Below are 22,605 nucleotides of genomic sequence, written 5' to 3'. Positions count from 1 at the left end.
GGGAGTTGAAGTCCGTCAGGCTTAAAGGGGCCGAGGTTGGAGGACTTAAAGGGACCGAAAGAAGGGAAGGAAGGAGAGAAAGAGGCAGGAAAGGAAGGAGAGAAAAGGAAGGAAGGAAAGAGGAAGGAAAGGAAGGAGAGAAAGAGGCAGGAAGGGAAGGAGAGAAGGACCGCCTCCTCCCTTGGGCAGCGGGCTGGACTAGAAGATCTCCAAAGTGCCTTTCAACCCCATGCGAATGAAGGAAGGGACGGACAGAGTGAGGGAGGGAGAGAGAGAAGGAGGAAGGAAGGAGGACCAGTCTCCTCCCTTGGGCAAGGGGTTGGACTAGAAGACCTCAAGGTCTGTACATCTGACCTCTTCTTCTGATATCATTCGAGCTTAGGCCCCTGTAAATCCAAGGTCACCAAGCAAGGTACTTCAGATCTGGTTAGCCTGCCAGGTGGGAGCCGGGATGGTGTGTAGGCAGCTGCATTCAGCCAACACCTGCCTGAAGCTGTTGTGAACAAATAGTTCCTCCTGCCCTTCCCCTTTTCCCTTGCATTCTGTGATGATAATGTGGTCTCCGTTCTCTTGCAAACACGCACAACACGTGGAGGAGACCAGGAGTGGGAAGGAAAAGAGACGAAAGGAGAGGTTTTTATAGAGGAAGTGGGAGGGTAGCATTTTTCTGGGCTCTTCGAGGTTGGAAGAAAAGTGGATTTTTTTTTTTTAATACGTTGCTGGCCAGTTAGGAGAATTTATAGGTGGGTTTGACCTGATCCCCACCAAGCGTGGCGGTGCTTAAGCTCACAGGCTGTAACACGATCTTCAGTAGGCTGCTGTTAAAATGCCTTCATTGTCGTTTTAACAGAGAAAGGGAGCTAAGTGGCACCGCTTCCTGTTGTGCAGCTGTATGCGGGTTTTTTTTCTGTACCGTTTTTATTGTGTGTACGCATATAGGTGATTTTCTGAAAGGCCCAGAACGAAAAAAAACAACCCTGGAAGGGAGGTGGAAGTAGCAGGGACGTATCCAGGAATTGGGGATCAGGGTGAGAAAACCCAGAATTAAAGTTTGTGGATGCCAGATTTCTATACAGGTAGTCCTCGACCTACAAAACTTCATTTAGCGACTGTGTCAGCATTCCAGCAAACCCTCCTCCAACCAATAACTCCGAGACAGACATATTCTCAAAAGTTGATGTGGATAGTAACTGGCACATCTGTGGAATCCCAAATCTGAAAGTTTTGGGTTTCCTTGCAATAAGTAAAAAAAACTACAAGTCCACCCCCTGCACCCATCATCGCATCCCATGCCCCAATCACGATCTGTCCTTACTTGAGATGTCACCTCAACCAGGTGCAGAAATCACATGACCTTGAATTAGAAAAAAAATGTTGTTCTGTCTAACTACATAACACTCCAAGAAATTCCCCCCTCCCACTTTTCCCAGGCTCAAAATGTGGCACCGTGGGAGCAACAGGTCTCAATATGGCTTCAAAAACGGACAGACTGTTCGAAGTCACCACAACACGGTAAAAAGTGACCCGAGGCCATTTCTCACACGGACGGCCATTTTTTTCACGTTCATGACTGTTGCCGCAGCCCCACGGCCATGCGATCCAAATTCGGGCGTCTGGCAAACGTATTATTTGTCCAAAAGTACATGAAAGGGTTAAAAAAACACAACGCAAACCTTTGGACTACTTGATGGATTTCGGCTGGAGGCGATCTACTGCAGCAAAACATTCTTTGTCTAATGCTATTGTTCAAAAAAAACAATAGTTTGTCAATTTTGTTATTTCCACGTGACCCATTAAAGTGATTGGATTCTCCTTCAGGTGCAAACTTTGACCATGGACTTGGGGCTCAACCTGGACACCGTCAGACCAGTTTTGGGGAAATACCGTTCCTTTGTGGGGCGCTGCTGCCAAAAATGCACCTCGAAGAGCTGGGTGAGGAATTGAAAAACCTATTTGTTTTTTCGTTCGGCGTTTTATTCCGTTTTTATTGGGTTCCCACGCCGCTGATGAGCCAATTTGGAAAGAAGTCAATTTCCTTGAATTCCTGTCGCTTCCTTTAAAAAAGAATAAATCTTTAGAATTGGGGAGGGACAGTTAACACAAGCCAAAACTGGTCTCTCTCTCTCTCTCTTTTTTTTTTTTGGTATGTGTGTGCCCGTATGTTTATTTTTATAACATCCTTCAAATTTCCAGGAATAAGTCTTCCGAAGCCATCAACAAGGAGAAATTAATGCAGAGTGTCAGGATTCCAACAATCGCTCTAATTAAATCATGATTCTCCAGCCAAACTTCCATAAACTTCAAAGGATTCATTAGAGGCGACATACTGGCACTGCCCTGTATGCAGCCAACTCTGGCATACATCATTTACAGTCCCCTGTGACCCTGTTCCCCCCACCAAAAAAAATCCAGTGTGTCATAAATCAGATTCTCCAATTGAGCAGGGTGTCATCAATCACGTTCTCCGATTAAATACATTCGCAGGCAAAAGCTCCGTTAGTTTAGTTACAACCTTTTAAAGATAAGAGTTGGAATGTATTTTTGCTTTCAACTGCTCTTCCAGATTTTCCTCCTTCTCCCCTCCGCCCCTTTTTATGGCAACTACTAAACAGGCATAGGAATGTTTTATGAGTTGACACAGAGAAATACTTCCACTTATGACCATTGGCTTAACAACGTTTGAAAGTTGCAACAGTTTGAGAAAGAGCGACTTACAACCCCGTCTCAAAGTTACAACCAATGTATCACCACCCCCCACAATTAAATGTTCACAATTCAGGCCCTTGGCCACGGCCTCGCTTTTATGACAGTAGCAGCGTTGGGTGGTCACGATTTCCAGCCAGCTTCTGAGAAGCAAAGTCAATGGGGAAGCCAGGTTCATTTAAAGACCACACGATTTACTTAATGGCCACGTGGTTCTCTTAACCACCGCAGTAAAAATGGTTGGAAACTCTGGTCAGGTCACCTGATAACTCGTTTAAGAACCGCACCGTTTAGCAACCAAAGTCTCTGTCCCCAGTTGTAGTTGTACGTTGGGAATGATCTGCATATAGAGATAATGAATGCCCTTGGTTCTTTGGATAATAGGATAAGCAATTATTAGTTGATGAATTGAATTTTAGAGTCGAAAGAAGGCAGTTAGATCTTCAAGTCCGTATGTCAGGATTCTGACAGTTACCCCCATTTAAACCATGAGTCTCGAGCCAAACTTCCAAAACTTCAGAAAAGAATTTATTGGGCGTTAAACATGCCAGCACTGCCTGGGTGTAGCCGACTCTGAGACATGTAATTTATTGTCACCCTTGACCCTGGTTTCTCCCCCACCCCGGATGTATCGTGATTCATATTCTCCAATGGGACACGTCCATAGTCCGGAGTCATCAGTCATGCTCTCCAGTTCGAATTTTGCATGGCAGGAACTTCAGTCACCTAGTTACTATCTCTGAAAACATTTATGGAATATGCTTTCGTTTTCCAAGCTGCCGCACTGCTCCCCTCTCCCTTTTTCCATTGGCAACTCTAAAAAGACCATAGAAATATTTTATGGAGTTGACACCGTATCTAGAATAACTCTTGATTAAAATGTTTTGGACAAAGATTGTTTTAGCCTTGGTTTGAGGCAAGGGGAGGCTTAAGGTTTTTCCCTATTAAATTTGTTTTGTTTTTTTCTTTTAAGCAGTTTTTCTTTTAAATTGACTGGGGGATTCTGGGAGTCCACACATCTTAAAGTTGGCCAAGATTGGGAACTCCTGTCCTGGAGCATCTGGCCTATCCCTTGTTCTGCCTTGTTCTGGGTTAGGAAGCTCTTAATGAAGACGAGGCCAGGATCGTTGGTAGTTGTGTTGTGTTGTGTTTGTCTCCTGTAGATGGGAGAACGAAGGAAGGCTCTTGACTTTGGAGGGGTAGAAGAGCTGCTGTCTTTAAATTGCGTCTCTTTTTGATCTTCAGGGATGTTTCTTTCACAAGCGCCTAGCTTCCATGGGCTTTTGCAATGCGATCAACATAACAGAAGAAAACACCAGGTGAGTTGAAGAGAGGAGAAGTGGATGACCCCAACGTATTTGTTTCCTACTCATTGTGATGACCCAAAGGGGCGTGGCACAAAGGCAACACAGTCAGATAATCCGTAGGAGTCCCTTTATTAGCTCCAACTTTGCCCGCAATGTCCTGGTTACCTTCTGGGCTGGAGAAAAACTCTCCCAGGAACAGCCTTTGGCTGCAGAGGATCAAGTCCAAAATGTGGTCAACACAAACTGTAACTATAAGTCCAATCAAGGCAAAATGAGATAATTAGTCCAGCAGGGCAAGAGAAGGAATTCCAGACATAGACATGAAGGAATGGCAGGAATTCAACATGGTTGGAAGGACGCCAGGAATGCAGATAACCAAAGTCAACACAAGATAAACTCACGTTTGTTCCCAGAAGATTGACACACTCAACATGCATCTCTTTTAAACTCTCTTCCCAGGTGTGCCTAATGAAGGGAATCAGGGCCCTTTCCTCCCCCGTAAGCCATGCAACCCACGTTGCTCCCTTCTCCGTTCCTCCCTGCGTGCCCTAGGATAAAGAGTGGGTGGGCCTGGGCCTTCCTCTGAACTCCCTCTCCCCTGTTCTACCTCACCCGTGCTCTGCCCAGCTGGACTTTGCCCTTTCCCAGTTTCCTCCACAGCCACCGGAGCCACACCTCCCACTTCCTGTCAGCTGTTCCACCTCTCCCTTGGAATCAGAGTCCAACAGGGGTATGACAAAGCCAGTTTTAACCCTCTCAATGAACACTTAACCATTCTGCCCGCCCCGCTTATGTCAGTGGGGTGCCTAGGATTAAGCAGTAATTCTTCATTAATCTTCCGTCGATGAGAACATCTGGGTTCTTCTCTCGAAGACTGCAGGGTTTGGCTTAGATCGCTGACTCTTGATTTTTCTTGGGGTTTTTTCCCCCTCTCTCCTCTCCTCTCCTCTCTTTTGAATTAATACGGTGTGCAGATAACAAAGCTCTCTCCCTCCTAGGAACTGAGTGAGGATTAAAGACTTTATTCTCATTAGCCTGGTTCCTAATTACTTTAATTGCACTTCACGAGGTTCCTTTGAAATACTGAATTCCCCATAAAGTGTTCAGTCTTGTTAACAGCAGGGAGGAGAGGAAAGATTTGCTGGATACCAAAGCGAAGAATGGGGGGGGTCCCCGCCCCCCTTTCTTTCCAAATAGGAGGCCATCCACTTGGGCCCTTCTCGATCTAACTGGCATCCTTGGATTTGGGGGGTCCCAGCCTTTTCTTTGCATCAGCCGGGTTATGGAAGGTGGGGGCTGGGGAAGGTTAGTGTCCTGACCTAGACCTTCCCGAGATCATGAAGCCAGGACTCCTCGTCCCGATAAAAGCCCTTTTATTTAGGTCAAAGGGAATTCCTCTCCAGCAAAATCCCGGCAAACCGTCTTTCATGAGGTTTCACAACTACAGCCGTTTATCAGGCTTGGAGAGCTGCCGGGCTGGCATCTTCCAAACGCCACTCTGTAGCAGCAATGACTTGGCAAGAAGTCAGGAACAGATCTTCACCCTCATGAATTGAATTAATTGTCTCCTGCAAAGCCTCACTCTCCTTTTGCTCCTCTTTATTCCCTATGGGAGGGGCCATTCATTGTCCACCTGTGGCTTTACTCCTGAGTCGACCCTTGTTCCTTAACTGTTTCCTTCTCCTGGCAGCTGTGTGCATGTGCACACTGGGAACAGGCTCCAGCTGTTCTTCTTCCCCACTGATCTCTGACTGAAGGCAGCTGATAACTGTCGGACGGACCTGGCCCCATCTCTGCCTCCGATGCAGAGCCCTTGTCCGAGCCTTCTCCAGGACTGGCTCATGTTCCTCCCCAATCTCCTCACTGTCTGAGTCTGCCGCCAGCTCCGTTGGCGACTGGCGGGCCACAACAGTTAGATCTGGATAACGTTATCCCATCGCATCAGAGTGTATTGGCTTTCTTATAGTGGGGTGTATACCCGTGTTGCATTTCTTCATTTTTAATCTGTGGCAAACAGGCCCATGGAGACCACAACAATCTAGGACAGGGTGTCTTCAAACTTGGCAGCTTTAAGACTTGTGGACTTCAACTCCCAGAATTCCTCCTCCAGTCACATTAGCTCAGGGATTCTGGGAGTTGAAGTCCACAAGTCTTAAAGCTGCCAAGTTTGAAGGCCCTAGATCTTCTAGAACCTAATAGAATAATAGGATTGGTTGGGTTCTTGGAGATCTTCTAGTCCAGAGGTCTCCAATCTTGGCCACTTCAAGACTTGTGGACTTCCAACTCCCAGAATTCCTCCTCCAGTCACGTTAGATCAGGAATTCTGGGAGTTGAAGCCCACAAGTCTTAAACTGGCCAAGTTTGAAGGCCCTTGATCTAGACCCCTTTCAAAGGACAGGCTTAATCTATGTGTGTGTGGGCTTCATCCAGGCTTCCTTGACCATCGCCCTGGTGAATAATCTGTGGCCTGGATGACTTCTAAGAAGAGAATCCATGTTGGGGATTGCTGCTCCTAACTGATGTGGTTCTTTGTTCCCAGGTACAGAGGCTGGCTTGTAAGGAGGCTGTGTCACTTCCTGACCGTGTGTGAATGGAGGGTTTCTGCTGAAATGCCACCTGATCTCCAAGAAAGGCTCCTTCGCGCCCCAAGGTAAAACTGCGGTGAGATAAGAGGCTTCACTTGGGGCCTAGGTCACAAACGTTGGACATCCGTGGATTGATCTACTGATTTCATTTTTACTTCGGTTGATACTCCGTGCCTAAAAAGACTCAGGTGGCTTATGGAACACATCAACCCCAAGGTTAAAGTTCACCGAAAGCAAAAGTCACATCTAGCTATCCTGATGCCAACCAGATTTGGGGATCATGGGATCTTCCCGAAATGCTTTCCCGTAAAGCCACCTTGCCAAAATGTAATGAGAATAATACATCAGAGTTGGAAGGGACCTCGGAGATCTTCTAGTCTAACCCACTGCTTCTCCAAAGCCCCCGAAGGCAGGACAAGAAGCAACGGGTGGAAACTAACCAAGGAGAGAAGCAACTAAGAACTAAGGAGAAATTTCCTAAAAGTTAGAACAATTAATCAATGGAACAACTTTGCCTCCAGAAGTTGTGAATGCTCCAACGCTGGAAGTTTTTAAGAAGAGATTGGATAACCATTTTGTCTGAAGTAGTGTAGGGTTTCCTGCCTAGGCAGGGGGTTGGACTAGAAGACCTCCAAGGTCTCTTCCAACTCTGTTATTCTATTCTATTCTGCGGATTCTCACAATTTCCTGGGGAAGAGCCTCCGGTTGCCACGCCATGCTTCTTGAATCTACGATAGCGAAGTTACAAGGCCGGCTGTGGCGACCAAGATTTGTAAAATGGTTCAAAAAAGAATCCCTCGGTGATTGAGACCGTCTCGATAGGTGACACGGAAGATGGCGGCGTGTCCCTTGTGAATGGTTTTAATGCACCGTGGAAAGTGGGAGCCTGCCATTTCGAGGAAAACGTCATTGGGAGTTGCGTAGATTTGTGGTTGTTGTTTTTTTTTAACAGGCAAAAGTGACTAATGCAAGGTAGCGTTGTCGTTTTTACAAAGGGCTTTAAAAATGCATATTATGGAAACTGCAGGGCCAAAAAGACTTAAGAAAGAAATGCAGATACTAAAAGCCTAAGCTACACTGGAGAAGGGGTGGAAATGAACACCCACACACACGCCACACACAGAGAGAAACAATGACGCCAGTAGGCCTTGATTTGCTTGTGTTGGGATGAACGTGTATGGTCAGATGCCATAAAAGTCCCTCTCTTTCCTTATTCCCTGGAAAAAAACAGGTTTGTTTTCTCCTGTAATTCTACCCATTACTGACCCAAAAAACATTTTTGTTTCAGATGGTTAGTGCTGTTTGTTTTTTTTGCCTGCAAAGAATAATTAAATCTCTCTTTTTTTAAAAAAAAAAACTTTTATTTCCCTTTGCTTGGAATTATTTTACCCAAAAAAGGCGAGGGGGTCATATTAATGGGCCATCGTAAAGCTGTCTCTACAGATTCATTGGTTTAAAAAAATCATATACTGTATATCTTAAATGGATTATCTTTCTCTCTCTTTTGTAAAGCCATGTATCCCTTGGGGGACGAAGTTTGCCTTTTCCGGGAATTTTTTTTTTTAAAAAAAAGCTCCTTATGTTTTCCAACATCCCAAATAACTGGATCAAATTGAAAAGAATTCTATGATGTCATTTTTGTTCCCCCAAGCCCCAGAGAGGGGCCTTTTAAATAAAACACAAATATTTTATGGTTTTTAAATTGCATTGCTGAAGGTTTTTAGCCTTTGGAAACCTCTCGTGTAAAAGAATAATAATAATAAATGTCAAGGAAAATATCTTTCCATCTGACCTTCCTCTCCAGAAGAGGCTGCAGGAAGTTAGAAAGAGCAAGTGCAGAAACCTACAGAGTGCGTCATATTTCTCACAAGGGATTCTGCCGTGTGACTTACGCATCCATTTTGCCCAATTTCTGCACCAAAATGCCATTCAAGAACCCTATCTTTTATTTTTGAAGTTTTTAGCCTTCTTTTTTTTTTTCTTTGATCGGGGTGGAAGGAAACGATCAATATCTGGCTCTGGGAAAAATTCTGATTGGCGTTTTGTCCAATGATGTGGCCCCTTGGGTAAATTTGGCTAATCTTGGAAACGGCTAAAAGAATCGGACAGGCTTCGTAGCTTGGATTGGAGACCAAGCTACTGTTCCATTGGTTGATTGTTGAAAATTCCTCCTTATTTCCAGGTTGAATCTCTCCTTGATAATTAATTTCCAATTTTCCATCCATTATTCCTTGCCTGGCCTTCGGGTGCTTTGGAAAATAGCTTGACCCGCTCCTCTCTGTGACAGTAAATCCCCAGGCTGCAAGTTAGTCTGGAAAAAAAAAAGTCCTTAACACAGTCAGGATCCCTTGGGATGATAATCAGGACCGGAAACTCGGTCATTAAGTGAACCAGTTGCTAAGTGAAGCACCATTTAGTTTTACAAGAGACGGTGCTGTCCGAAGACGTCTCCGTGGTCATGTGGCTGGCAGGATTAAATGCCTTCGAAGGCGCATGGAACGCGGTGACCTTCTTCCCACCGAAGGGGTCCCTATTTTTCTACTTGCATTTTTTTTACGTGCTTTCGAACTGCTTGGTTGACAGAAGCTGGGACAAGGAACGGGAGCTCGCTCCATGATGTGGTGCTAGGGATTCGAACCGTCGAACTGCCGATCTTTTCTGATCGACAAGTTAAGTGTCGTAGGCACCGTGTCCCCTTGGCGGTTGTGACCGGTTAAAACATGACCGTCCGCTGAATGCGTTCCTGGGACATTCCCAAAGGCCTTTGCAAAGCTGCTTTCCTTCTCTTGCATTTTTCCTCTTTTCCCTTCTTCCCACCAGAGTGCAGGCGCTGGTCTCCCCGAAAGGCTCAGGGGACGCGCCAGGGACCTGCCTGGAGTGGACGAAAGAGATCCGGAGAATTCTCGGCCAGATACAAGGCCGCCTCTCCCCTTTCCTCTTGAGGTAGGTCCCCAGCTTGGCTCCGCCCAGATGGATTGAGGGGTGGGGCTATTTGAACCCTGAGGGGTGTGAAAGGGAAGGAGGGATTGGGTGGGGGGGGCTTTCCCTCACTTTTAGCACAGGGCGGCTGGCTGCATTCACGGACAGTTGGTACCTTTTTTTTTCTGGCAACCCAGAGGGGACCCACGGGGATTTTGAATAAATACCGGGTTGCAGTTCAACTCTGGAGCATATTTAAGCACAGTCTTCTTCCTTCCTTCCTTCTTTCCTTCTTCATTCCTTTCTCTTCCTTCCTTCCTTCCTTCCATCTTTCTTTCTTCTTCCTTCCATCTTTCTTTCTTCTTCCTTCCATCTTTCTTTCTTCTTCCTTCTTTATTCTTTCTTCCTTCCTTCCTTCCTTCCTTCCTTCTTCCTTCCTTCCTTCTTCCTTCCTTCCTTCCTTCTTCTTTGTTCTTCTTCCTTCCTTCTTTCTTCTTTTTTCTTCCTTCTTTTTCTTCCTTCCTTCCTTTCTCTTCCTTTCTTCCTTCTTTTTCTTCTTTCTTCTTCTTCCTTTCTTTTTTTTCCTTCCTTCCTTCCTTCCTTCCTTCTTCCTTCCTTCCTTTCTTCTTCCTTCCTTTTTTTCTTCCTTCTTTTTCCTACCTTCCTTCCTTCCTTCCTTCCTTATTTCCTTCTTTCCATAGTCAGAAGATCCAGCCCTGCCCTGAATCTCATTAGAATATTTTTATGGACTCCTTTCCTGGTTCAGCCCTCTGCAGGTCTTGGAAGTGGGGGAAATGTGTGCAGCTCCTACAGGGGCCTCTCCCATTATATGAACGATGGCTAGGAGTTTCTCAGGCTGCACACTGCAGGACTTCGACAGCAGTGCTTGGAGGCCTGTAAAGAGAATTGATTCTTGTAGCGAGATGGGCAGTAAACAAGTTTGCGGAAATGAAAATAAAGGTAAAATTTATCTGCCGTCGCTGCACTGTAGACAAATTTTTAGGAATTGTAAGATTAAGGATGTGGAAGCTTGCCCCTGAATTGACTACGAGGTTACTACAGGTGTTATGAAAATCATGTTGGGGTGGCTTGAACTGTGTTTGCACTAGTGGGTGAAAAACAGAGCCGATGATCTAACATCATCCATGGAGCGTATTGCTCAAGGCCTCTTCAGAAGGAGCTAATAAGCTTGCCCAGAATTGCTGAGCTGAAAGCCCTGCGTCTCTGAGCCTTAACATCTTTGCTTCCTTTAGGTTCTGTCACTGGGTTCTGCTAAAATTCCTGACCCGGATATTCCCCCGAGTGATAGTCCACAGAGGGCAGCTGGAGATGGTGCACAGAGCAGAAGAGGTGATAAGGAAACAGATGTTTATAAAACCTTAGTAAGGCCACACCTGGAATCCTGCATGTGGTTGACCAGGGGCACGGCACAGAGATAATATTCCTCCAAAATTTCCCCATACAAAACCTTTGCTAGACCAATACTCGAATACAGCTCATCAGCCTGGAACCCACATTACGTATCTGATATTAACACAGTTGAGAAAGTCCAGAAATATTTCACAAGAAGAGTTCTCCACTCCTCTATTTGTAGCAGAATACCTTATGCCACCAGACTCGAAATTCTAGACCTAGAAAACCTAGAACTATGCCACCTTCGGTCCGATCTAAGTATAGTACATAAAATTATATATTGCAATGTCCTACCTGTCAATGACTACTTCAGCTTCAACCACAACAACACAAGAGCACACAATAGATACAAACTTAAGGTTAATCGCACCAAACTTGATTGAAGGAAATACGACTTCAATAACAGAGAGGTCAATGTCTGGAATACTCTACCTGACTCTCTGGTTTCTTCCCCAACCCCAAAAAACTTTAACCTTAGACTTTCTACTATTGACCTCATCCCTGAGTTCAGGAACTCAGCGTTTGTTCCAACAAATGCCCCTTCCCACAGCGTCTCCTTAACGTCTCATTCCCCAGATGTGCCTCGTGAAGAGGGGCGAGGCGCTCTCCTCCCGAGTAGTTGGATCACTGCGCTGTTCTCGCCTTCTTTCCACTCTCCGTCCTCTCGGATCAGGAGGGGATGGTCCTGAGTTCCGTCTCTCATGTTCGCCCTGCCCCTGTGCCTCCCTGTCGACAAACTGTCCTAATCCTAAAAGGCCCTGGCCTGACTCGCCCTGCCCTTCCCCATTTTCCTCTGAAGGAAGCCGCCCCCTCAATCTCTGTCCACTCAGGTTCCAGCTCCTCTTCCACCCCAGATTCAGACTTGGGACATGACGCCGCATCCCCACATTGCAAAAAAGATGTCGAGACTTTGGGTAAAGTGCAGAAATGAGCAACTAAGATGGATTAAAGACCTGGAGACTAAAACATACAAAGAACGGTTGGGCATAGCTAATCCAGAGGAAAGAAAGACTGTTAATATTAGGTGTTAATATTCCAGCAGTGAATAATCTCTCTATTTTCCCCCTGCAAGCAGGCTAATACTCCGATGGTTTTCCTTTCAACTCACAAGTCTCACCTGGATGGCCTGTGGCTTCCACTCCTTTTGGTCTCCCAGGGTGTAGCCATGCCACGAGTGGCTTGGGAAAACAAAACCTTCACCCCCACCTACAGGTAGAGTCAACGTCCTGGAAAAGATTTTAAACCTTTCTTGAAAACCTATGTTATTACATTGTTATAAATCCCAAGTCGTATATTGTTTTGACACAGGGGGATTTATATGATATGAATGAGAGACTATGAACACATTTAACGTTTAGAGGAGTTGAACCTTTGAAAGTGAAGAAAAAGGAAGAGGTTTATATCAGTGTTAACTCTGATTTGAAATAATCCTTATTCATGACCATCAGATTTAAATGTTACATCCAGAGCTGAAATATACAACGGCCAATTACATCAAAATAATTGTTGTGTAATAAAGGTTTTGTTGCCTTAAGCTGAATACTCAATAATAAACCCTCCACTGTATTGTTACTTATTCTTGCTTGGGCATGAGAAAAAGAGAAAAAAAATACACAATGATATATTAGTTTGACGTGCAGGTAGGTTGTAAGCTGGGCTTGTATCCTGAGGTGTGAGATCCTATGCTTTCCCAGAATTCCTTTCTCCAGAATTCTCACAAAACTCAGAACAGTGCTCTTCCTTGTTCCAATGGATTGTCTGGAAATATAATTATCCCATGCAAACTCCGGAGCAGGATATATGTTGATTCTACATGGTGCAATAATTTAAAATAAAGTCGGGGGCTCCAGCCCATTTTACCCATAAAGTCTTTGTGACCATAAAGCCCAGATTGTGGGTGCCTGAGATATGTAAGTTCACAGGTGAGGGACTGGAGCATTTGTCAAGATGGAAGAGGAAAGGATGTTTTTCACAGGCTTTTGAACAGGTAGAATGTCTCAATAAGAGTTCTCCATTGCTGATCCCCCCCCACACCAATTTCCTGGTTTGCCAGTAACTTCATTTAGAATTGTAAGGTTGAAAGGGACCCGGGAGGTCATCTACTCCAACCCCCTTGCCCAAGACAGGAGGCCTTATTCCATCCTGAACAAATGGCCCTCCAATCTTTTCTGGAAGGCTTCCTGGGTTTTCTACCGAGTCTTTCTTCTCCTTCCCTTCCTTGTACTTTTCTCCCCACCTCCTTTTTAAAAATGTATGTGGGAGGCTGTCTTGGAAAAAGCTTTTACCAGTTTGTTCCTAATAAATCCAATTCCACGAGTCTTTTTCAATGCCTTAACGGCACTGTAATAATTTGCAGGATACGTTCTGCCCACAACCGGCATAACAATTCAGCTTTTTATCTGCACAAATGCACAATTCAGAACCAAGGTGGTGGTGGTGGTTGTTTTTAAATTCCCCAATTTAATCAGAGCCTGCAGAGTAACTTAAAGAGTCCCCTTTTTAAGACACGTTTGTCTTTATTTTGACCCTGTCCATTTTCTGCGATTTCTGAGTCCCTGCGCTGAAATTGCGACTGGTGTTGTGGCCTGCTGGCAGAGTTGGTAGCCGAGTCGGACAGTGAGGAGGTTGGAGAGGAACCTGGGCCGGTCTTGGAGGCTGAGAAAGGCTCTGTGTCGGAGGCAGGGACGGGGCCAGGGCAGTCTGGCAGTCATCAGCTTCCTTCGGGCTCGGACAGCAGTGAGGCGAGGGAGTAGCTGGAGCTGGTTCCCAGCGTGCGCATGCACAGAGCTGCCAGAAGAAGGGAAAAATTACGAACTAAGGGTAGACGTGGGAGTAAGGCCACGGGTGGACGGTGAATGGCCCCTCCCCTAGGGATTAAAAGGGGAGCAAAAGGGGAGGCGGCTTTTGCAGGAAACAACTCACTCGCTCATTCGTTCATTCGTTCCAGCCTCATGAAGATTTATTTGTCTGTGTAACCTAGAGAATCTGTGCTCAGCCCTTCCCTGTCAGCACTGCTGTGTGGAAATATTTACTGGGCAGCTTGCCAAGATAGATAAGGTCTGAGCTGATAATTACATCTTCGCAAGACTCTTTGCCAGGCCACTGGCTGAATGTGAATGCACTAAATTCATTTATTTAATACAAGAGGTTATTTTCGGGACTCAGAGTTGGTTTAGTGTTTTTGGGGAAAGCCTAGGAAAGAACAACTGCATTTCTCTTCCTCGCCGGCAACTTTATCTGTGCCTTTCATGTTTCAAGCTGTATTTCTCCCTATCTGGAAAAAATAAATGGCTTTTCTACTTCAGCATGCCAAAGGCAGGGAAGATTTGCCCCAGGTAGACTCCTGCCCCAAATAGCAAACTTCTCCCGGTATGTTTGAATATTTTCCAACACACACACACACACACACCCCGCCACAAGCAACAGATTTCTCGGGGTGAACTAACAGCTTTCTTATCTTCTTGGTCCAGGGCCTTGCTGGCTTCGCTGGGAGGTGTGTTCCTGCCCCAAGGAATCGGGCAGAGCGGGGACCTCGAGGAAGGCGCCTTCTCCAGAGCGGTGGTGGCTTCTGTGAGTCGAATGCTTGATCTTTGGGGCCGGGAGGGGTTGGGGGGCCCGAGGGAAGGGCCCAGCAAGAGCATTCCGAAGGGAGGGAGAGGGCTGCTTGGGTAATGTGAAGAGACTTCCAAAGTTGGGTTGGAGGCTTGTGAACGTAGCCGCTTCTTCGTTAATCCCTGGGTTACGTTGGCTATTCCAGTTTGTGCTTTTTTCAGATCGGAAAAGGACAGGTCGAACAGACAATTGGAAAGAGAGATCCAGAGAGAGGAAAAGGGAGACAGAGAGACAGAGAGACAAAGACAGACAGGGAGAGAGAGAGAGAGGGAGGGAGGGAGATGGAGATGGAGAGAGAGACAGAGACAGACAGAGGGAGAGACAGAGGGAGGGAGATGGAGAGAGAGACACACACATACACAGAGAGAAAGAGAGAGAGAGACAAGAGAGAGAGAGTGAGATGGAGAGATAGAGACACAGAGGGAGAGAGGGAGAGATGGAGATGGAGAGAGAGACACAGAAAGGGAGAGGGAGGGAGAGGGAGAGACAGAGAGGAAGGAGATGGAGAGAGAGACGCATACACACACAGAGAAAGAAAGAGAGACGAGACAGAAAGGGAGGTGGAGAGAGAGACAGAGAGAGAGATGAGACAGAGAGATGGAGATGGAGAGACGGACGGAGGGACAGAGGGAGGGAGATGGAGAGATAGACACACTCAGAGAGAGGGAGAGATGGAGATGGAGAGACAGAGAGAGAGAGAGAGATGAAGAGATAGAAACACACACACAGGGAGAGGGAGAGATGGAGACAGAGAGAGAGACAGGAAGAGAGAGACAGGGAGAGAGAAAGAAAGGGAGAGAAAGAGGAAGGAGATGGAGAGAGAGACACAAGAGAGAGGGAGAGATGGAGATGGAGAGAGAGAGAGAGAGATGAAGAGATAGAAACACACACACACAGGGAGAGGGAGAGATGGAGACAGAGAGAGAGAGACACAGGGAGAGAGAGACAGAGGGAGAGACAGACAGGGAGGGAGATGGAGAGAGAGACACACACACAGAGGGAGAGAGAGAGAGAGAGAGGGAGGGGGAGGGAGAATGACCAGAGGACTGTAAGGAATATAAATTGTTCCATTCAGAACTTAAAAAGCTTCTTGGCTGAGAAGCAAAGTGTCTTCAAGGAAGAAAAACGAAGAAAAGTCCAGTTGCCTTTTGCAAAAAAAAATAAAGCCCCTTCGGGACAATCCGCGATGCAATTTTCAAGTTCTCATGGCTGTGGGGAAGAACAAAGCACAGTCCCAGAGGGGGCCTTTCACAGTCTCTGGAAACGGTTGTTCACGCGCGCACTCCCTTTGTGAGCTTACCTTCAAAGCTGTTTAAAAAGAAAAAAAAGAATGAAAGGAAGGAAGGAAGAACGTTAAAAGAGCCGCTGAGATCCTCCTTCCTTGCGGGGCTTAATTGAGGTTGCCATTTCGGCTCTTCAAAAGGAGACGCGCAAAGGGAAACGTTGTCGCTTGTAGTGTGAATGGCCCACGAGGGGTTCGGTCGGCGTAGAAGGGTTAGAAATCCTTTGAAGGTTTCGCATTCGACTTTCTGCAGGATTTTTCGGGTCTCCTCTTGATCCTCTTGGACGGGCATGTGGGCAGTTTCATCTAATCTGCCTGTAATAATCGGATCCGATAAAGTGGACTTGTAGGGTTTTTTTATATAGTGGCTGTCTCTCCAGATGGTCTGTTATCTATTCCTTTAGTATCTTCTGTCACTGAGTCTTGAATCTTATGGCTTATGAAGAGGGTAACTGTGATTTATGACCTATGACCCATCACTTCATTGTTTGTATGTACACTGAGAACTTATGCACTGGAGACCAATTCCCTGTGTGTCCAAAAACACTTGGCCAATAAAGAATTCTGTTCCATTCTATTTTATCCTATCCTATCCTATCCTATCCTATCCTATCCTATCATTCTATTCTATTCGACTGTACTCTATTCTACTCTATTCTATCCTATCCCTTATTCTATTCTATTTTGTTCAATCCTATCCTATCATTCTATTCTATTCTACTCTACTCTACTCTACTCTACTCTACTCTACTCTACTCTACTCTACTCTACTCTACCCTACCCTACCCTACCCTACCCTATCCTATCCCTTATTCTATTCTATCCCTTATTCTATCCTAACCTAACCTAACCTAACCTATCCTATCCTATCCTATCCTATCCTATTCTACTGTACTCTATTCTACTCTATTCTATCCTATCCCTTATTCTATTCTATTCTGTTCAATCCTATCCTATCATTCTATTCTACTCTACTCTACTCTACCCTATCCCTTATTCTATTCTATCCCTTATTCTATCCTAACCTATCCTATCCTATCCTATCCTATCCTATCCTACCCTATCCTACCCTATCCTCTATTCTATTCTATTCTATTCTATCCCTTATTCTATCCTATCCTATTCCATTCCATTCCATTCCATTCCATTTTTCATTCTATTCCATTCTGTCTTGTCCTGTCCTGTCCTGTCCTGTCCTGTCCTGTTCTGCTCTATCCCTTATTCTACTCTATATTTGTAATCATCGCACAACACTAGTGCTTATAAAGCAGGACTCCCCACACTTGGCAACTTTAAGACTTGTGGACTTCAACTCCCAGAATTCCTCAGACAGCCACGTCTTTATTTTTGTGCAGCCGTGCTGGCTGAGGAATTCTAGGAACTGAAGTCCACAAGTCTTAAAGTTGCCCAAGTCAGGAGATAACCCCGGTTATCAAGGTTTGAGCCAATGAATCTGTGGATGCAGGAAAGGATGTTCACAGTCTTCCTGTCTTTTCTCACAGTACGTCGAAGAACTCCTCCTGACCAAGCAACCCCTGCTGGTCTTCTTGGAAGAGGTCTCCTCTGGGTCTCAGCAGCTCTCCCCCTCCGGTAGAGCCTGGCTGAGCTTGGTGCTCAGTGCTTATTACACCAGGGCCATCCCAGACATCCTGATAGTGCCCATTGGCATCTCCTATGAGAGAACTCCTGACTGCATTCACAAGGGGAAGGAGGTAAGTGTCAGCTTTAAAATTCAGCTGTCCCATTTCATGGAAGGCGGGATGGAGGAGTTGAAAAGTTCAAGGTTATTCTGTATGTCGTGTTAAGAAATTCCAGTTGCGGTTAATTGGTTCTCGCGATTTATGAAGTGTAGAAGTGGGATGAGAGAAAGGAGGAGGGAAGGTGGATTCTGTGTAACGCTCAAAAAATAATTTCACTTTGGGAAATCGCCTTTGACATGCCAGATCTGTTCCTAAATAAATCAATTGGAGAGAAAATGTCTCAGAGTGATTGATATCATGGATGCTTTCTGGTTGCCTTACAGTAAGGACAGCAGCTGCGGCCAAAAGGCCCCAAGAATCAGGCTAAGCGAGGTAGAATGAAGGAGAAGCTTCCTAACTGAGGACAACTAACCAGTGGAACTGCTTTCCACTAGAAGATTTGAATGTTCCATCACTGGAGACTTTCAAGTAGAGACTAGACAGCCATTGGTCCAGAATGATTTAGGGCAGTGATGGCAAACCTTTATGTTGTGGTGTGCTGAAAACACGCAGGTGTGCCAGCACCCACAATGCAATGCAGCCCAAACCCGCTGTAGATGCGCACGCAACACCCTCCCCCTTACCTTCACTGCACATGTGCGTGCCTCCCAGCTGATTTTCGGCCCGTTTGAGGCCTTTTTTGCCCTTCCGGAGGCTCGAATGAAGCCTCTGCAGCCTTTGGAAGCCGAAAAACGGGCCTTCCAGAAATACCAGAAGTGCCGAAACGGCCCCGCTTTTCAGCCTCCAAAGGCTGCAGAGGCTTTGTGTGTCATAAATCAGATTCTCCAAGGAGGCACATTCACGGGCTGGGTGTCATCAATCACATTCTCCAATGAAGGATATTCAGGGGCAGAAGATCCGGTAGCCTAGGCTACAATTTTTGTAAGATAAGTGTGGAATGTACTTCTGGTTTTAATTGCCGTACTGCTCCTTCAGGTTCCCCCCCCCTTCCTGCTTATGGCAACTCGAAAACGAGCACAGGAATGCTTTACGAGTTGACAGGTGGTTTGCTTGCAGATGTTTCGTTACCAAACTAGGTAACCTCATCAGTGCTAGAGGGTGAGGATTAGGGTTTAGCTAGCCCTGACGAGGTTACCTTGATTGGTAATGAAATGTCAGCAAGAACTGCAAGAAATACCTGAAGGAGGATTTTAAAATTCTGACCTCTCACCTGCAGCCTATCATGGGGCCGGTTTCCACAGGTTTCTGTCCAATTCTGTGGCCCTGTCTTGTCCAGATCCAAACTAAAGCCAAGCAAGTGATCTTCGGCCACGATTGGGGGGTTTCCTCCAGCAAAGGGGTCAAAAAAGAAGTCCTGATGTTGACCACAACTGACATCTGCACTGCTTCTTCTGTTTTCCAGAGCCCCACCCGGACTCTTGGTCTCTGGACCACCGTGTGGTCTCTCTGCCAAGCTGCTTGTTGTGGACAGAGCTATGTCCGGATTGACTTTGCTCAGCCCTTCTCTTTGCAGGTAACCACTCTTTCTCCTAAAATAAGACCCACCCCGAGAATAAGCCCTAGCATGATTTTTTTTAAAGTGTGCGCCTAACATAAGCCCTCCCCCCTCCAAAAAATAAGCCCTAGTGAAGGGATTGGTGGAAGCACCTTCTTCAGACGTGCAAAACTCTGACCATAACCTTAGAGTAAACGTAGGATTCGCATCAATGGCGGTATTCACCCAACAGCCGGAGTGGGCGGGAGGGCCCAGCAGCTGCTCGTTGGAGCGAACTGGTTCTCTCACAGACGATCCTCGGAGCTACTGGTTCAGCCTGCCGAACCAGTAGCTCCCAGGATCATACGTGAGCAAACCAGTTTGTTCCGACGATCAGCTGCTTGGGGGGACCTGCCCACCCTGGCTGTTTTCTGACCTTTATTTTCTGGTTTTCAAGCTCAGCTGCTTTGCCTGGCACAGTGGAATTTTTTTAAAAAAAAAATTACTTATTTATCTATCTATCTATTTATTTGTTTGATTCATATTGCCGCCTATTCGCCCATGGCGATTCAAGGCGGCTTACACAATATAAAATCATATTTGAAACAAAAAACAAAAACAATAAAAACTAACAAGAACAATCAAATAAATTCCAGAGTCATCAATCAGGCTCTCCAGTTAAGAGTTTTGCACAGCAGAAACTTCAGTCACCTACTTACTATCTTCGAAAACATTTATGGAATTCACTTTCAGTTTGCAAGCTGCCACACTACTCTTTCAAGCCCCTTTCCCCCACCCCCGCTCCCTTTCTGTTGGCAACTCTTAACACGACCATGGAAATATTTTATAACTTTTGAAAACCTCCAAGTGATGGGAGCACCCGCCGCTTCTGAAGGGGAGCTTTTTCACGGACTGATGGTTCTTCCTGACTGCTGAGATTCCCAACAAGACTCTCTGGCTTTCTCCCTAGGACTTTGTGACCAACCGGTGTTTCCGGCAAAGTGGCTCCAGGAAGCCCTTGAGAGAACTGCTCTTACCCGAAATTCTCGGCAGGGGGTAAGTCTACGCCAGAGTTGTGGGGACGCAGAAGCGGCTATGGCTGGGCCGACCCCCCCTCCCCTGGACTGGGAAGATGTGAAAGTCCCCGCTGCAGGTTGAAAAGACTCAACATCTGGCTGGCTGCTAGGAAGGCAGGCAGAAAGGGGCTCAAAAAGGTCCCCCCAGGTCACTTAGACAGAGGTCTCTTCTAGACGGGTTGGTGGAAGTTGCGAGAAATAGAAGAGAACAGAACAGAACAAGAACAGAATAGAAATAGAATAGAAACAGGAGAGGAGAGAACAGAACAGAATAGAAATAGAATAGAAATAGGAGAAGAGAGGATAGAATAGAACAGAACAGAACAGAATAGAAATAGAATAGAAATAGGAGAAGAGAGGATAGAATAGAATAGAACAGAACAGAATAGAAATAGAATAGAAATAGGAGAGGAGAGGATAGAAGAGAAGAGAACAGAACAGAACAGAATAGAAATAGAATAGAAATAGGAGAGGAGAGGATAGAACAGAACAGAACAGAACACTCCCTCCTCATCCTAGGGCACACAGGGAAGAATGGAGAAGGGAGCAATGTGGCTTACAAGGAAGGAAAGGGCCCTGATTCCCTTCACAAGGCACACCTGTGAAGGAGTTTAAAGGAGAGGCAGTTGTGGGGCGGGGGGCGTTTGTCGGGAACAAACACTGAACTCATCTGGTGTTGTGAGTTTTAGCCCACATTCCTGCCATTCCTCCTGTCTGTGTGAATTATTGCTGTGCTTCGATGTGCTTATCTTGCCTTGCTGGAATGATTGGACTCATTGTCTTGCCCTGCTGGAGCGCTTGATTGCAGTCAGTCTGCTTACAGCGTTTGGACTAGAGTATCTGCAACCAGAGGCTGTTGCAGGTTCGTGGGAGAGCTTTTCTGCTGGCCGGAGAGTGAACGGAACGTTGCGGGCAAAGTTGGAGCAAATAAAGGGACTCATACCTGTTCTCTGGCTGGGGTTGCCTTCGTGCCACACCCCAGGTCATCACAGAAGGATGGATAAAGGGACGGAGGGAGGGACAAGCCGTACTGATCCCAAAAGCTGCCGTTGACCACCACCTCATTCTCTGCTTTAATAGCCCCAGCATTCTGGATTGTGAGAAAGTGGAATGTTGGCCTACGAGCTTTCAAGATGTTGTGCCCCCGACCAGCGTAGACGAACAGGTTTTGCTGGACAATTTGAGCCTCCACACTTTGAATGGTAAGTTGTTGCCCCGTCTCACCTGAAGTTGTCACTTTTCATGTTGTTTGCTGAAGTTGTCCAGCCCGTGTCATCAGAAAAACAGTCGATTCATTCCAAAATAAAGGCTGCTGTCAGGATTCCGGCAGTTACCCATATTTAAATCATGAGTCTTGAGCCAAACTTCCAGAGCTTCAAAAGGATTTATTGGAAATGAAAAGGTCCAGCACCGCCTGGGTGTAGCCGACTCTGAGGCACATCATTCATTGTCACCCTTGACCCTGGTTTACCCCCCACCCTCTGGGTGTATCCTAATCCATATCCTCCAATGGGACACATCCATAGCCAAGAATCCTCAATCAGGCTCTCCAGTTAGAATTTTGCATGGCAGAAACTTCGGTCGCCTAGTTACTATCTTTGAAAACATTTATGGAATGCACTTTCGATTTTGCAAGCTACTGCACTGTTCCCCCCTCCCTTTCTGTTGCCATTGGCAACCTTAAAAAGACCAGAGAAATATTTTATGAGTTGACAGCAGGTCTTCTTTTGCACCAGGTCGGAGTCTGTAGCTCATGCCCTCCAGATGACTAGATTACAATTCCCATTTTCCCCAGCCATCACAGATGGAGAGTCAACAGCCGCTCAGGTCTGGAAGTGGCTGATGAGGAAGAACAAAAAAAATACAATCGCTAGGCAGCCAAAGCTTCTGGCGCTCAAGATTGTTATTGGAAAATATGATGGATGACTCTTGGCTATGGATGTGTCCCAGTGGGGAATATACATCTAGGCGGGGAAGACCAGGGTCAAAGGTGAAATGAATGACGTGTCTCAGAGTCGGCTACACCCAGGAAACACTGACATGTGAACTCCTAATAAATCAATATTTTTTATTCAGAGAGATGCGGCTAGAGACTTACGATTTGAATGGGGGTGGATTTGTCCGAGTCCTGACACTGGGTCCAAGTGCCCAACATGTGGCTGCGCAGAAGGCAGAGGAGAGGAGAGCGATGGAAATCTATAAGCCGGCCCTTGGGACAGAAGAGCCATCACTGCTAGCAAAGCCCCTCCCTTAGCTCTGGGGATCAAAGGGAGGGGAGTGAAATAATAGATGTGGCAGAGAACTATTCATCTCACGGACGGACAGACTTGTTAGCCCGCCGTGAGAGAGAAACTTCGTGCCAAGGCTGCCGGCGCTCCTAATAAAGGAATCTTTTGAGTTCACTTCAGAAGGTTTGTTGTGTTTGTGGAGCGGGGTCAGAACAAAACAGGAGCACTTGGAATAACCCACTCAGTCGCCTAAGAGCCTCCATTACATAAAGAACGGGGTTTGTGTGTCAAGGTGTGTTTTTGAGT

The 22,605-nt window shown here is 46.1% G+C and overlaps 1 protein-coding gene across 1 annotated transcript in view; it reads left to right on the top strand.

Moving 5' to 3' along the window:
- The window catches only part of GPAT2 (glycerol-3-phosphate acyltransferase 2, mitochondrial), a 107,001-nt gene that overhangs the window by 71,185 nt on the left and 13,211 nt on the right, over window positions 1-22,605 (top strand). Inside the window, 11 exon segments of the mRNA XM_087938815.1 lie at window positions 1,819-1,932; window positions 3,949-4,022; window positions 6,550-6,660; window positions 9,416-9,538; window positions 10,768-10,864; window positions 12,003-12,139; window positions 14,398-14,497; window positions 17,324-17,533; window positions 18,924-19,034; window positions 19,966-20,051; window positions 21,152-21,273. Of these exon segments, the coding sequence (XP_087794941.1) occupies window positions 1,834-1,932; window positions 3,949-4,022; window positions 6,550-6,660; window positions 9,416-9,538; window positions 10,768-10,864; window positions 12,003-12,139; window positions 14,398-14,497; window positions 17,324-17,533; window positions 18,924-19,034; window positions 19,966-20,051; window positions 21,152-21,273 (1,270 nt within the window). The 5' untranslated portion in view covers window positions 1,819-1,833.

This window comes from Pseudonaja textilis, chromosome 9 (genome assembly GCF_049901715.1).
Source record: "Pseudonaja textilis isolate UNSWEBS1 chromosome 9, rPseTex1.2, whole genome shotgun sequence".
NCBI lineage: Eukaryota > Metazoa > Chordata > Lepidosauria > Squamata > Elapidae > Pseudonaja > Pseudonaja textilis.
The sequence above is the reverse complement of the archived record's forward strand: the minus strand, read 5'-3'. Positions and strand labels throughout refer to the sequence as shown.